The 16,526-nt window shown below is 41.2% G+C and overlaps 1 protein-coding gene across 1 annotated transcript; it reads right to left on the reverse strand.

The window, feature by feature from the left end:
• Nucleotides 1–388: 388 nt before the first annotated feature.
• ano2a (anoctamin 2a) lies at nucleotides 389–15,030 on the reverse strand (the record flags this gene model as incomplete). Its single annotated transcript, XM_083973026.1, has 26 exons — nucleotides 389–1,077; nucleotides 1,207–1,792; nucleotides 2,411–2,516; nucleotides 2,765–2,943; nucleotides 3,915–3,967; nucleotides 4,206–4,358; nucleotides 4,452–4,600; nucleotides 4,699–4,799; nucleotides 4,883–4,940; nucleotides 5,033–5,144; nucleotides 5,383–5,584; nucleotides 6,384–6,458; nucleotides 6,976–7,032; nucleotides 7,128–7,202; nucleotides 8,233–8,315; nucleotides 9,805–9,965; nucleotides 10,071–10,205; nucleotides 10,692–10,756; nucleotides 11,350–11,397; nucleotides 11,708–11,763; nucleotides 11,889–11,940; nucleotides 12,045–12,099; nucleotides 12,472–12,644; nucleotides 12,851–12,946; nucleotides 14,439–14,741; nucleotides 14,902–15,030. 26 exons carry the CDS (start codon nucleotides 15,028–15,030, stop codon nucleotides 389–391), a joined length of 3,951 nt encoding a protein of 1,316 aa, XP_083829152.1.
• Between the last annotated feature and the right edge of the window lie 1,496 nt (nucleotides 15,031–16,526).

The raw sequence follows: 16,526 nt of genomic DNA on the forward strand, positions 1-16,526 counted from the left end.
ACTGAAAATAACGAGGAGCAGTGGCTATTGAGCTGTGGTTGTGGGCAAAAACAAACCAAAACAAACCAACAAAAAAACAACCCAAAACAAAAAAAAAACAAAAAAACAAGAATAGAAAGAGTCATCGTTCCAGTGGTGTTTTCACGGGCATGGCAAGCAGAGTTTCAGAACAGTGTTTCTCTGAATTGTCCAGCACTTCCCTTGTCAGGATCAGCCCTAAACCACTGAGCGGTATAAACATCTCTGTGCAGATTAAGAGGATAAAAAGGAGGTTCAGTTGATCTGGATGGTCCCTCTTCAGGGGTGAAGCTCCAGGCACAGACAGGAGAGGCTAATCTGGATAGCCCTACCCCTCCCTCTGTCACTGTGCCGCGCCTTCCAGCTTTTCTCATACTGGCGTGTTACGCCTCAGTTCGCTGGGGGAAGGGGGGATGCGGTCTCCCAGCTTCGTAAAACTGGTGGAGTGGCTAGGCTTGGTGGAGGGCTCCTCGGGACCAGGAGCTCTTTGTCGTGGAGGCAAGGTGGAGCACCGGACTTTCCCTCTGGAGCGTGGCTGTTGGGGCGGAGGGCCTTTTAGTGCAAATAGTTCACTGGGGGCTTTGGGCTGTTGTGGAGACTCAGGGTTGACCGGTGGGGTTTGTGTGGGATGTGGAGGTGAAGGTGACACCGGTGTTTGTGGGGGGGAGGACGGCCTGGAAGAGGCCGGTAACGACCCCCCAAGGGGAATCAGAGGAGTGAGGGTGGCCGCCTGCTGGAACCTGGTGAGGCTGATGGAGTGGCTGGGTCGCGGCAGGCTGTAACAGGCCTCAGCCCCTTTGTGGCGGGAAGGCAGGGTGGAGCAACGGGCCTTTGCCCTTGAGCCTGGCTCTCTGGCAGGAGGAGGAGGAGCGATGAGTGAGAAGAGCCGAGTGTCAATATCTGATGCTGTCATTTCTGCCCTGGAGCCCCTCAGACTCTCAGATGAGCCTCTTTTAGATGATGGATGAGAGGGAGGCTCCTTCTCTCTCTGGAGTTCCTGTTTGGAGCCTGAGACAGGAAGCTCTGTATCTCGATAGGTGCTCGATGTGGGTTCCTCATCTACGTGACAAGAAAGAAAAAAAGGAATTATAACACAAATAATACGATAATACACTTTACTTGATCTTAAAATGCTGAGCAAATCAAGGAAAACAGGTACGCGGTGATGTAAAGTTTGTATCCTCTCACCTAGCAGGCCCAGATCGCTCATGAGGGAGTCCAGATCAACACTGAAATTCTTCTCCTCGGCCTGTACTTCATTCACTTCTTCCTTTCTTTGTTCTTCTTCCTCTTTTTCTTTTCCTCCCTCTTCTTCATTATCAGCCTTTCCATCACTTTCATTTACAACTCCATCTGTTTCCTTTTCTCCCCCTTCTCTCCCTTCTACCTTTCCAACCTCTTCTTGTACTTCTGCTGCCTCTGCTTCTGGCTGTATTTGTTCATTCTCTTCAACGTCTTCAGATGTCTTCTCAAGCTCTGGATCACTGTCACCCGTCGTCCTGGGTTCATCCAAATTGACCTCAACCGCTCCTTCCTCCTCCTCGTCATTCTGCTCCTCTTGCTCTTCCTGTGGTGCCTCCACCACAATGTCAATGCGAGCAGGCAAACGAGGAATGGAGCGTTTTGGGGAGTTAGATTTGGCACGTGATTCTTGGTCTTGATTCAGCAGAAACTCCATCAGCATCATATTCTCCTTCTTCAGCTGCTCCCGCAGAGACCGTGGGACGTCTGGGATCATCCAGGCAACCAACATGCTGAGGAACATGGCGAGGTTCTGTAGGGGAAAAGAACATTGTGTTTTTCTTGATACATAAAAACAAAGCTTGGACTTCATTGTTGCTCTAGTTACATGATTTTTTTTACACTATCACATTATAGTAGAAAACAGTTACAAGAAGTTTAATAGGTTCAATTAGATGAGGGTTTACACCCCCTAAGCTATCAGGATGCACTGTCCTGCAAGATCAGTATCAGGGGGTTTGTTTCTTTATTAAGCTGACTGGCTATTCACCACATAAAACTAATCATCATCCACAATATGGATTCACTTTGTAGGTACCACTATTAAATTTAGTGTTTCCACTAACAGATACACTATTTCAGTCATGGTGGCTTCACATTAGTCTTCAGTATGTGGAGATACTCTGATTTCAGATACAGAGAGAAAATGATAGATCAGTGCTTTGGTTCTAATGTGTGGTATCACATCTGTCAGCAACAAAAACAGAAGGTGGTAAAGACTACATGAAGCAAAATAGGACTGTTTACAAGAGGGCATTGGCCACAGTCCAAATGCAAAGGTGTTCATTAAACACTTGGGAGCCACAACCACAGTTTCTAAACTGACAACAACAAACTACCACCACAAACATGTAAACATATTTCTTTATACCTGGAAGAATATCACAAAGGCCAGCTTTGCCGCCAGGACAGACCAGTACTGTTTAGAGAAGGTGTAGGCATCTGATGCCCATGGAGGGTCTCTGTAGTCCTTATACCTGAAAAACACAGACAAGGTGGGTATTAGCGAGGATAAACCTGGGACAGCATTGACTTATGTGATTACAGATCAGAGAAAATCTGGTAGTTCCTAGAAAGGTTTTCCTCCATAAATCCTTGCCATATTTTACAGTTTGTGAAAACTCCAGACAAGTTTGGGATTTAGGTAAAGTATGAGCTAAGCTGCTAGACTCAAGGATTTACAGGGAGATTCAGATAGGTCAAGGTCAAAGAGAGTCATTCTGACCTGCACATGGAGACTCCAGTACTGAGAGTGGTGGTGGGCGCAGTGCCTGGTGCCAAGTTACTGACATTGAAGTAGGACAGTGAGTGCTCTGTGTAGCCATTCATAGTGCCATTTACACTGTACATGTACTGGTAGACCATGCGCGGGACAAACTCTGACGTGAAGGAGATGACGAAAGCCTGAGGAGATAAACAAGGGTTGGAAATGACAAAACAGTATAATCACAGACAAATAACACAACCATCTACAGCACCTATATACACTATACACTCCTGTCAGACAAAGAATTAAACATCATCTAGCTGTCAGTAGCGTGCGATTCCTCTCCATCTTGGTTGAAAAACAGCAGAGCTGCTGACAGAGGAAACAAACAACTACATGAAGATGGTTCTCCTGAGAGTTAGTAATCCATGTCTGACCCATGGAGGAGTTGTTTTCATCATTATCCCTAAGGCCACTTATTATTGTATCTTGCTTCCTGACAGAGAACATGCTGATTGCTTTCACACGCTCTGGGTTTGGGCCATGATTTTTTATTTTCCGTTATCAGTTTTTGTCAGGTCGGTGTGCTGAATGATTTGCTAACTATGAATTTCATCAGTATTACATAACAGGAAACAGCTCAATGCCTCAGCCAGAAGAAAATGTACCCTGAATGACTGAGGCATAGACTTATAACCCTTTGGCACTATGAGACCGGTGTCTCTATGAGCAGCTATCTCACTGATCAGCACACGAGGAACTGCAGCAATGGGCTAAAGCAAGAAGGCAAATGTGACGGTAAATCCACCCATATAAATGATTTTTGGATGTGGAAGCTAATACATTCAGCAAACAGCACATTCATTATTTATAAAGAACAGATGCTAATGTATCTATAATACTTTAATTTTGTTTCTTTGTTACATGAAACCCCCACAGGACACGTTGGGAACTGGACAAGGATTCATAGTGTTACAATGAAAAAAGACCAAATACTGTTAAAAATAACAATGTAAATGTACATTTTTATAAATTTGCACAACAGCAAAAAGTTTAAATTGAAACATCAATCTTATGGATATTTCAGTGTAACTATTTCAGGTAACTCGTTCAGCAGCGACAGCTTCTCTGCCAGAGATCACACTCAGACTTACACATACACACTTACATTGGTAATGACAGAGAACTTGCTGATCCCACAGAGAATGTTGTACCAAATCCCTGGAGGGAGCATGTGCATGAAAAAAGACAAAGAGGGAAAGGGAAAAGTGTGTCCATCCGTGTGTGTGTGTGAGTGTATTTATGTGAAGGAATGGACAGAGAGACATGGAGACAAAACAATGGAGGGACAGAGTGGAGTGAAGGAAAAGAAAGTGATTAGAAGTTCAAGCATTGCTTATCTCACATTCACACAGGGACTCACAACGTGCACGTGCCCTTGTGTGTGTGTGATCCATACCTATGTCTTTACATCTGACAGCATCGGGCCGACGGATCTCAGTGACAAATTTTGCAGCATCGAGTCGGATCTCTATGACGTTGTTGAGCAGAGCAAATGCTGGTGCCAGCGGGAAAGAGGCCACGAACAGAGACACAAACCCATACTGGATGACTGTAAATATGAACACAAGCACATGAAAATGACATTGTGTGATTGCAAGGGTGGATGAATAAAACACTGAGCAATATACTAAAAGAGACTCACTCATTTCCATGTACTCTGGACTGACGCCTTCGAAGGGTTCAAGGGTGAAATCTTTATCAAATTGTTGTTTCGGTCTCTCCTCTGTGTCATCGTCCTCATCCTTCTTTCCCTTTTCTTCTTGCATTGTTCTGTACATCTTTTTCAGCTTCCTGCAAAAAACAATAAATCAGGACAGAGTCAGAGCGAAGGTATCATGGTGTGAAAATTTGGCAAATGAGAAAGAAAAAGAAAAGAAAACAAAACATACGGTACGAGAACTTCAAACACGTTGTTTTGAATAAGCTGCTTTCCAAGCATGATCATGCTGAGCTGGATGCAAAGTTCGATGAGGCAGCCCGGAGGAGCACACTGTGAAATACACAGTACACACATTTACTCAAAACTGCGATGCATACACACACATTTACATATTGTGTGCAACATGAACCTACTTCCTCCATGCGATAACCTCCAAATACGTAAACATAATCGCCAGGCCGCCCAGCAAACCTGCAGGAAAAGAAGACCAAGGGAAGTGTCAGGAAATAAAGTATAAGACTGATTAAAAAAAGAAAAGTTAAAAATTAAAAAAAACTACGCACCTGCCCTTGAAGAAGGCCACATAGAAAATAGGTGCAAAGGCGTTCATGGATTTGAGAAAGAAAGACTTGAAAATGAGCCTCTCTTCAAATTCTTCCTTTGTTTTAGGAAGTTCTGAGGGAAAGGAGAAAAACCTCAGGTCAGGTCCAATCCACATTTCCTACATCACATGGCACTAGGTCTAGGTTTATTGACTGTCAGTATCCTACAGTACTTGTCTACTTGTCTACTTGTCTACTCTCTTGGATCTTTCTACATTCTGTCTCGAGCTCCGCATTTTTGCAGCTAACATTGTCAGTGTTAAGCTTTCCCTTGCTGATGCTTTACTCTGTAACATATTGAAAAGCAGTACCCAGTTCAGTCAGCCACACGGCGATTGCTCCATAAACCTCTTCCAACACCAGGACGACCAGCATGTTGAGGATGATGCCTGTGGTGGTGACGGTCATCCTCACGCTGGCCTTGGCTTCAGGATCCGGGTTCATGGACCACACACTTAACATGCAGATACGATAAACTACCACCCCAAACACTGCAGAGAAGGTCACGAAGATCTGAACACACACACAGGACACATGCAAACAATATGAAAAGGTTAGAGACTCTGGTGTGGAGAAATATTTCTTTGTCTTCTGGATGATATTGTATTTTTAATATTTGCTAAATACAAGTATCTTTTCAATAGGACTACCATTATTAATGATTTATAGGTTTTTAATTTGGTTGTCAATACTTATAATAATAAATAGCAACTCATTCATAAAAAATGGTGGTTTTTACACTTTACAGGGCTCCTTTTACCACTTACAAATAGTAATGATACATTAATGAGTTCAATAAGTATTGCATATTAACTTGATCTTGCCAAATGGTGAGACATCAATGTACAAAAACTGTAATAACATGTTTATGAGTGTTTATTTATGATTCATAAAGGGTTAACAACTGAACAAATAACCTAAAGTTGTACTTTAACATAATTTTAAAAAATATTTTCCACTTCTTCTATATTGTTTCATTTAGTCTTTCACTGTTATCTGTTTGTTATTTTCTATTGATATAAAGGTCTATAATAAAGTGAAATGAGTGACACAATAAAACCTTTTGTAAGTAGTAAATCTCCATTATCTATAACAATGACTAATTAATATGGAAAACAGCAAGGGAAACATGTAGATTAATAAAATATTAATTTATATAAACCACCAAACATTATGGAGACATAAAAAACTATTTCCCTTAACTGCCTGACATCTGTATATAAAAAAAGGACTTGTGGATATAAAAGTGTTGCAAGATTAACAAGGAGGAAGGTAAAGGTTAGAAAAGGTGAGCGTGTGCACGGTGCAGTACCAGTAGTAGTAAGGTGGACACATTGATGAGGTAACCTGACAGGTGATCCTCAATGTCCAGAGACTCTGGCTCATGCTGTCAAGAAAAACATGTATGTTATCTGAGCAAACAGCGGGGAAACACAGCCATATTGATTTATGCTATAATGCTGAGCACATGTTCTTCACACACACATTATGTTTCTTGTCTGGCAGGTGCATGTTTGCCATCTGAAAGGACAGAAATCCCCTCCCCTTCCTCCTCCCTTTTCTCTCTCCATCAGTAATCTGGGCTAATCTCAGGCAGGTAAGCAGCTTTGGACTCAACCATCTACAGCAGATGCAGGGGGTTTCCTCTTTATGCACCAACATAAACTCATATACTTCCCAGTTAGTCTCTAATAACTTCATTGTAGATAGACCGCAACATTTGCTTCTGTTGCATCGTTTTCTTTTCTTTCACTTTGTGCTGTGTGATTGAAGAGGTGAGATCTGCGTTCGCAATCACTGTGCGGCGAGTTTAAATCCTCTCAGTGTGACAGCTCTGCCCTCTTCCCCCCTCCCAGCAACTCTGTCCACCTAATGTCCGATCACATAGAGCAGTGCAGTGATACCTGGGAGGCCAGCATCTGGTCTGTTTCTCCATCTGCACCATCTGCAGCTTTTGTCAACTGCTAATGAGAGTGAGAAAAGTTGTGTGAAGTTTGCACCATAAATCATTAAACTGTATCTGAAACACACATACACCAACAGTTAGACACAATACCTTCTTCTTAGACAGTGCTTTCATCTTGGCTTTTTTCTCCTGTAAAGCTTCTTCATATTCAGGCCTCATCTCCTCCTGCCGCACAAACCAACCCACAGTTGTTAAAGCCAATGGGAGTGCATCAGAAAAGTGAGGAACATACACAATTACTCTTTTTGTTTAGCCATTCAGAGCTTCACAGTACAGTGACTTGATACACATACACTTTACACACCATTTGTAAAAAATAAAAAATAAAAATAAGTAAAGCTACAAAAATTACACGCAGCTATATTCTCTTGTATTTTCTATGGGTGTTGCACAGCGTGGGTTTTGGATCTCCGTTTGTATGCCAGATTTCAGTGACCAGCTTTGACTGGATATTAGCTCACAACAGATCCTGTTCTAGGTTCTACCTTCAAAATATGATGCAACCTGGCAATGATTTCAACATGGTCAACAGCATATTTGCTTGGAAATTGTTTTTTTGTTTTCATAACATACCTTTTACTCATTTTTATTGTTCAGTTTTCTACCAATCATAAATATCTTAATAAATACCAATACTTTTTTTTTTTCAAAAATAAAAATATTACACCATCTTAAACCAGACTGTGATTCAACTGTTGAAGTCAGTTTGGTACACATGTAATGAGCACAAAAAACTTGCCCACCTGGACTCGCTCCTTCAGGCAGCGGAGATGCAGATGAGATGAAAGAGAGACACAGGGAGAGAGAGAGAAAGAGAGTAGAAGATGTGTTAGGATGTGAGTGGTTCTGTTGTTACCCTGCTGTGTCACCTTATCCAGCAACTGCGCTGCTTTAAGAACAGAACAATCCCATTACAGCCCTTTAGAGGTTAAGGAGTCATGTAAACATGGGTGGCCATGTGTGTATGTGTATGTGTGTGTAAGTGGGGAAGGCAGTGCTTTGAGACATATGATAATCTGTGAGGCAAACCACAACTGTCGTCAGCCTTGACCCGGGCCACGGGATTAACCCTCTCACCCTGAATGACTTAGCACTTTAATAAACAGGACTTGTGACCATCGAAAGTGAAAATAAAGACTGATGTTATAAGACAAAGGTAAAACAGTAAAGGCTCTGCGTTATGAGTTAAATCTACCTCCTCATCCTCCAAGCTTGTCAGGTCCCAGGTATGTTTCAAACACATCTGTCGCCTTTTCCAGTGCTCAAGGAAACAGGCAGCTGCAAGAAGATGAACAGAAGAAATGTTAGTAATCACTGAGCCTTACATTTTAAACAATGTCAGACAGATCATGACATTCCTATACTGTATAATAAGAAAATAAGTCCCTGGTAAGCCCTTGAGCAATGTGGTGAATCTGGAGCTGTGTAACAACTGAACCTTAACATAACAAACATTTTTAATGCAGAAACAGAATATGAAACACTGGAAATTGGACAAATGTCTTTGTCTATACTAACTATCAGTATTTACATCAGAACACGCCCACTGGAAACCCTCTTTACATGAGACTCTTCAAAGATGGGTGGTAGTACCTTTACAAACCAGGAAGCAGCTTGATGCTCATAAACTATCTTAAGTACGCCGGTGCATATTCTCATTTGCCCAGGTCATAGTATTTCAAAGGAGGTTAAATCGAAAGCAACTGGACTTAGTTATTTGTCTAGGAAATATCTTAAGTACGATGATTATAAACACCAATTCTCACCAATTCTGGGTCCAGTGTTTTTTAACTGGACCCAGAGTCTGTACTAATAAATGATCTATCTATCTATCTATCTATCTATCTATCTATCTATCTATCTATCTATCTATCTATCTATCTATCTATCTATCTATCTATCTATCTATCTATCTATCTATCTATCTATCTATCTATCTATCTATCTATCTATCTATCTATCTATCTATCTATCTATCTATCTATCTATCTATCAATCAATCATAGTTGCACCAACACTGCTGTGTCAGTGCAGATTCACTGGCTCTGATCATGCATAATGCAAATAATGTATCCTACTCCTTCATCATGCATCTGGTCTGCTGAAGGACACTGGCCTGCCTGACCATGCAGTATTATTATTGTTGCCATAAATCTGTCACCCCTCTCATATTAATGAGTAGTAATTCCTCCATCATTACAGCGATAAAAGATCAATGCACTATAATGTACTTCCTACTGAGACATTTACATCGACATTTGGCAGACACTTTCATCCAAAGTGACCCACCAGTGAGAGGCAAAACTAAAGCTTCAGTGCAGTAGAAACTTACATTCACACTACACTGGCAAATCAACACTAGTTACAGATAGAGCGCCATATTGACTTGAAAGTTCTTTTAATCAGCTACACATCACTAGGTTAACTGACCAGCATCTCCTTTCTTTCCTGAGATTAAGTCTAAACACTAAAGGGAAATAGCGTCTTCATGGTGTCTTGTTTTCAGCACTGTTTCCAGTATGAGGACTTACTACACATGGGATTTACTGTTTTAAATGTATGCATTGTTCCAAATGTAATGATTTTATGTGACATGGTTTTTCTTGTCTTGACCAGGGCCACTGGTCCATTGTGCTTAAATACAGAAAGATTCATAAAAAAGAGATGCATTCAAACCAGCTCTCCAGTCTTTAGTCTCAAGTGGCTGGTCTACTGAAATGTCCCTGCTGTGTCATTATCAGGAAAGTGTATTAAAATGCATAGTTACCCCACAGAGACATGAAAATAGCAAAGAGGACGGTGGCTCCATTGTCAAACAGGTATGAAGCTCGGGCCAGCGAACACACAGAACTCAGATGCCAGTAGTCACATACTCCATCACACAGTGGACACATGGTGATGTTCAGGTGGTCATCGCAAGTCTCCTGACTGAAATAGACATGTGCAATGACAACTCAGAGGATAACATCATCACACTCATGTATTCCTGATAACGAATACATGAATCAATTCAAAGAGTGCACATCTTCTTACCTTGGCACATTGGTATCCACAGTGAATATGCCATACAGGAAGACGATGATGCCCAGTACAGAGGGAGGGATGAGTAGCTGAGTGTAAACACCCAGCCAAGCAAAATACAACCCGATCTGCTCTCCAAAGTATTTTCTGTTAAAACAAAGGAAAGTATTTTAACCATCCTATCCCATGAACCAAAGGCCTAAGGAATGACAAAATCAAAAGGTCACACTGCTGTTCAGTTCACTGAGTGCTTTTTCATGGGAGGACACACAGGACACATCCTTTCCATCCTCAGAGGACACATCCTTTCCATTTTAGACACACTCTATTTCAACATAGCTTCCAACTTGAACCACTCTCAGGTCATAATGTTATATTTGCACATCATGAATCATTTATTCAACATAAAGGACTTCCCTGAAACTTTATTGGCACACCTGAGAGAATAATAACATCAGTGCCTTTTTTCTCAACATCATCAATAGGCCAAACTTCATATACTTAGCCCCACTGGTGCCTCTGGAACAGCAGAGTCATCAGTATGTTTGTTCAGTCAGGTTTTTATCGGCGGCTATACTGAATAATGCACTTTCTACAGCTCTTAGACTGATGTTTGATTGCACTGCTCTGTACCTGATCAGGTCCACGGGCTGGTATTTATGCATGACTCCATAGTTAGCCCACTCCTCATGCAGGAGCTGAAGGAAACCCAAAGATGACAAAAATAAATGATATGTTGATAACAGTTAGTGATTAAATATAAAAGTCACATAGTAACCAGGACTAAAACAATTAACACTAATATAAGAAAATCACATTCTCAAATTTCTAATATCTCACCAAATATATAATTTCTAATGTCTTTGTTGAATGCTTTTGAAAGTCAAAACCTCAGTAAGACACTTTCACAAACATAGCTGTTGGGTTGGTTATAAGGTTATAATGATATTTTGTTAGACAAGAGTGAGAAAATAATATCACACATTTGATGGTTTTAGCAGATTCCACATCTCAATAATAAACATTAACTATTTTTAACTGCTGAACTACACAATAACACATTTTGTCCAGTCCAGTAAATAAAATTCATTGGAAACAGGTCTGACTCATCTGATTTGAATCCTAAAAAAACACATACTACCAAGATGAAAATCATTATTGGGGCCAAATTAGGGCAAATTCATCAGGCTTTTAAGAGAATATTCAGTTCCTCTGTCACCTTCAGTGACTCCAGTAACAGCTGTAATTGGGTAATTTTGCAAACATTATGTGACCAAATTTGTCAACTTACCTGTCTGTCATTTCGTTGATCTTTCCCTCCTCTCCTTGTGAACGACCCCTAAAGTGAAACAGTAACCACCTCTTTACATGGGACAAATTGTTTCTTACAGCATGTCATATTTTATGCACAGATAAGAGTTAGGAAACATTTTTCTATTAAAATTGTTCGTATACATTTGACTATATAATCCTATACAATACAGAATATATGCACAGAGGAAATAGATACAGTATGCACATGCATATATTGTATATGCATGTGAATACTGTATCTATTTCCTCTGTGCATATATTGCATGTATTGTGCATAGTTTGAGCAAAGACACTTCCACAGTGTCCAGAGACATTGCTATTTCTGTATTACTCACATCATGCAGAGGGAAGGCAGAGTCATAGACACCCCGAGCCAATAATGAGTTGATGCCTTATGACACAAAGACGGAGAGTAACACAATGTCATGGAGTCAGCTTTGTGACCGCTGGCATATGGATCAAATCTGACTGACAGCAAGCATGTGAACAGAGTGAAAAAAAAAAGCTAGGCCTCACCAGTGGTTTGGCAAGTGTGTCTGCAGGTAGTGCGTGAAATAATCTCAGCCACCTGGGAAGCAAACATAGCATTAGGTATTTAAACTCAGATATGTGTATGCAAAACAACAAGAAAATCAAAAGTGAAATTAGTAGATGTGTGCTTCCTGGACTCACTATTCTGCTCCGTGTTGCATTATCAAATACGGTGTCTGTTGACTGGATGTCATACCTGCAGGAAGTGACAGGAAACAGGCACAGAACAAATGTGAGTATGAACAATAGACTGGGTGGGGTCATGTGTGCTGGGATCAATGATCAAACCTGCACTTTGGTTTCTTTTGTTTAGTAGTACACAGATTACAAAATTTCCATTGCAGTGACGTAAAGAATAAATGTTCAATATCTGTGAGAGCTGCACTGTGCTATGATCAGGATGATGAAAGCACACAGCCTGCAGGTGATCTAGATATTAGGGTGTTATCACCGACCATGACAAGTGTGTCCCTGGCCAAGGGCGACTCCTAAACTGGGTTAGTTTTTTTTTTTTTTTGACATAATGCCATGACATGTGCACTTGGTGAGTGTAACAGCAGGTACTTACAGTTGGAGCTTGTCTCTGATAAAAGGATGTTTGAGGGTTTTCATATGGGAGTGTGTCTGCGAGTCTTTTTGGACGTCAAAGTCGGGGACGTCTGGCTGAAACGGCGTGTTGACTTTGGTCATAATGGAATCCCATATCCCAACGATGCCGGCCCGTTTCCGCAACTCACACTTCTGCTCGATGAGAACACGCATGAAAAACATTTTGATCAAATCCACTCAGTCACACGCCGTTCTGTTTGATATACCGCAGTCTAAAAAAAGGTTCACTGGGATGATTGTGCACCCAAAATGAATCTCCTGCCAATAGCCACAAATCTGTTCTACATAACAACAGTATCAATGACCAGTGGTGTTAAAGGCTGTACAAAGCTGCTGACCTTTTTCACAGCAACTTTGATCTTCTGAAGCTCTGCCTCTCGACTCAGTATTGGCCATGGGATGTGCAGCCGAATAAACCCCATTCCGTTTGACCTCTGCACGTAAACACATTAAGACAGATAAATGAGACACACACACAGGACAAGAACATGAGAAACACTATGTCACATCAACCACGGCATACATGTCAAATTAAAATCTGAATTCTGACTATGAACTTGATGTTTCAACATTACCCCCGCTTTATGGGTCAGATGGACAGATTAACTGTGTCTGTCTTCTTCACTCTCTTCCTCTTTGCGTTTAATTGCATGTGCTTCTTGTCCTGAAGCAGCCAGATGAGCCCTCTCTAAACCGGTTAGTACACTACTTTGTGTTACAATGAGGCAGTTTTGTAGAAAATCCCATTATTTCAAGCCCAGAACCCCCAAATCCCACAAAGTACAGAAATCATTAACTGTCGGGACAGGCACCTGAAAGCCGCCATGGTATAGCCAGTTATCAATTCTGATAATGTTAAAAGGGAAAAGCTCTCCTCATGCCTGCAGACCACTGAATTAAAACCTGTCCATGCAATTACTGTAATGACCTCATTGACTCAAACAGCGCCGGCTACACCTCTAATGTTGTGTTTTATCAGAGATTTATCAAGCAATTTTCCAGCATTAAAGCCTGTTCAAAGGTACCAGACTCTGCACTATGGTCAGGGAAAGTATAGATAAAAACACGATCACATACAGGAGGTGAGTTTTGATCAAAAGATGCGACATAGTTTTACCACAATGAGGACGATTATTTCCAAAAAATTGAGTTGCACCTTCAGGAGGAGAACAACTGTAGTGTAGCCTCACTCATGTTGTACACAAACAACACAGCTGAGAATACTCATCCCCTGATCCACAGCGCTATATTATCAAATAAATCCTTCACTGTTCGGTTGTCACAACATCAGCCTGATCATACTTGGCACACACACACCGATACAGGACACAGTGACCACGGCGCACATCCTTCTCACTGATCATGCTAGATATACATTCATGTGCCAGCATACACACTTCCGAGTAGTGGATCGCTCTCTAATAAGGCCCTATAATCTGGCCTTTGGCTTCACACTTACGGTCAGCGGTCTTAATCCTCAACCAAAACAGCAGCTGATTTAACACGCAAGCGTCGCACAACACACACACACAAATGGACACACATAACACTCATGCTTGTTGCATTATATCTGTGGAGATCCATCATTGAGATAATGCATTCCCATCTAACCCTAAGTTCAACTGGATGCCTTACCCTAACCCCAGCCCAAGTCTGCAACATTGTTTTTATTGCTGTTGTTGTTATTATCATTATTACCATATTGTCCTCTAATATCAATAAGTTCTCTCTTTAATTGGAGTACAGGCATGTCCTCTAGCTGCAAGGGACAAGCTGAGTCTTATCCTCAACCTGTTTGGCAGCTGTCCAATCAGAGGATTTTAGGTCACATCACTTAAGGATGGCTCTGACCCACAAATCTGTATAGGAGTGTGTAGCAGATGAAAAAACAATCATAGTGAAAGCACTGTAGCGCAGGATACACACCTGTCTATCACGCTCTATCTGTAGTCCAGCTTCCAGTAGCCCCGCCTCAAACTCCTCCCTCATTAAAGCCTTCTCCTCCTCGGACAGCTTTGGCACCTCATCTCCTCCAGGTGCACCTGCGTCCCCAGATTCTCCTTCTGTTTCCCAGTGGCCTGGTATATGTATTGGTATACTCCCATTGGATGTGATGGAAAGGCGTGCCTTGGATGCCCGCCTTTTCTTGTATTTGTAGCAAAGGACATAGTCCGCTTTTCTCTTGCCATCAGTGAAATAAAGCCCAGGGCCTAGATCAATGCCAGACTCCTGGACAAACACACACAGGTAATTAATGAGCACAGTAATGAGGTTTTACAAGGAGGGACTACTCTAGTGCAAGAGCGTGACAAACAAGCAAAGCTCTGTGCGCTCATGGAGGGGGAAACTGTGCTACAAGATGAGTGTTTATAGTCAGAGGAGACCATACCGGAAGAGGAGGGTCAGCAGTGTCTGGGGGGTTGATGGGGCATCCATTGGCGGCGTCGAGCCCAAGCCCGGACAGAGATCGGGCCAACGAAACAAGCTTCAACGAGTGAACTGACGACGACTCACTCATTTCGGTGGTGACAGGTATACGCTCTTTTCCGTTTCATCCCTCTACTGGTGCATGAAAAGAAAATAACACAAGTTTAGTATCCAGAGGTTGCGATGACCTGGCACTCAACTGCCAGGTCAAACAAAGATCTACGGTAACCATTAACCTCCTTTCTGCATCATAATATCTCAGCACAATGATCCTCAGTCTGGCTTGTTAAATGCCTTATTGCAACAATTACGAGTCTATCCGTTGTAAAAAGTGACCTTCTTTCTCATATCATCCCATATTTTTCATTGACCTGAACGATAAAATGATCCAATAACAAAAAAGCGTGAACAACACTATAAAATAAACTGTATTCAGTGAACCATTTCAAAAAGCACAAATTCAATCTAACCAAAAATGTTTTTTTTTTTTTTATTACCAACTGATTTTTCTCATATGATACCATTCCTGAAAAGAAAAAAAAAAGTTAATTTACATTTTTGTGTAGTAAATTATATGTATTAAACACTACTTATCTCAGATGATTTATGCCATGTTATCATGCATTTATTAGAAAGTCTCTTATAACTGTCTAAAGTCATAAAAATGGGTGCATTGACGTTTTTCCCCTCAGCATAAGGAGTGTGCTTTGTCCAACATCTGGAGACCCCTCACCCTCCAGCTGTCTTGTTAACCCTCAGGGGGGTTCTTATGGGTGGGGGAGAGACTATTTTATCTTGTAAAATATACTTGTCACAAATTTAAATAGTTTTCTTGGAATTAACAGATTGCTTTTGGTTAAAACATACACTGTAGGTTTGTTTTACAGTCAAATATCATGTGTGAAAAACCACAGAGTAATGTCTGTTTTAGCCTGACGGATCACATCAAAGACAAAGTTAAGCCGTCTCGCCTCTTTTTTTACCCAATTGAAACTGTAGGCTCAGATTAAGCTCGCACACAATCCAAGCGGCACAGTTTACAATCTGTTGGGGTAATTTGGTCACTTGGTTCATTCTTTCGAGATCAAGCTTTTTGAGTGGTTAAGTCTCACTACTCGATACACATGTGCATCCCACACTTCCAGACATAAAATATGCATTTTTTCTGTCACGGAAACAAGACTTGGATGTGTTTGTCAGTGCTTGAAGGACATTTGTGTAACCTGAAGAACATTTAGATTTTTTTTTGACTGAGGTTTGGTCACTCAAACACTCTTTCAGTCCTCTAATGCCACATTAAAAATCTGTTTCTTTACAAGTGCTCTGAAAAATAGAGATACTTCTTTCACTTTTGTGGTGGTAATAGTAGTTTCTTACTATTACTATACATTTAACACCTAACATCAAAGTCCCTCATCTGTGACTGATTGTTAATGCTTAATGCTCTAGGAAACTCAGTTCTTTGACCTAGATTAGACTACTTAGTATAGACACTTTACTCAGTTTGTAGTTCACAGTTGCAAGTAGTTGCATGCCTAAATCATTTAAGTGATCAGTCAGCAAAAGGGCTACACATGTGAGCCACCT

Source organism: Trachurus trachurus, assembly GCF_905171665.1.
Source record: "Trachurus trachurus genome assembly, chromosome: 6".
Lineage (NCBI taxonomy): Eukaryota > Metazoa > Chordata > Actinopteri > Carangiformes > Carangidae > Trachurus > Trachurus trachurus.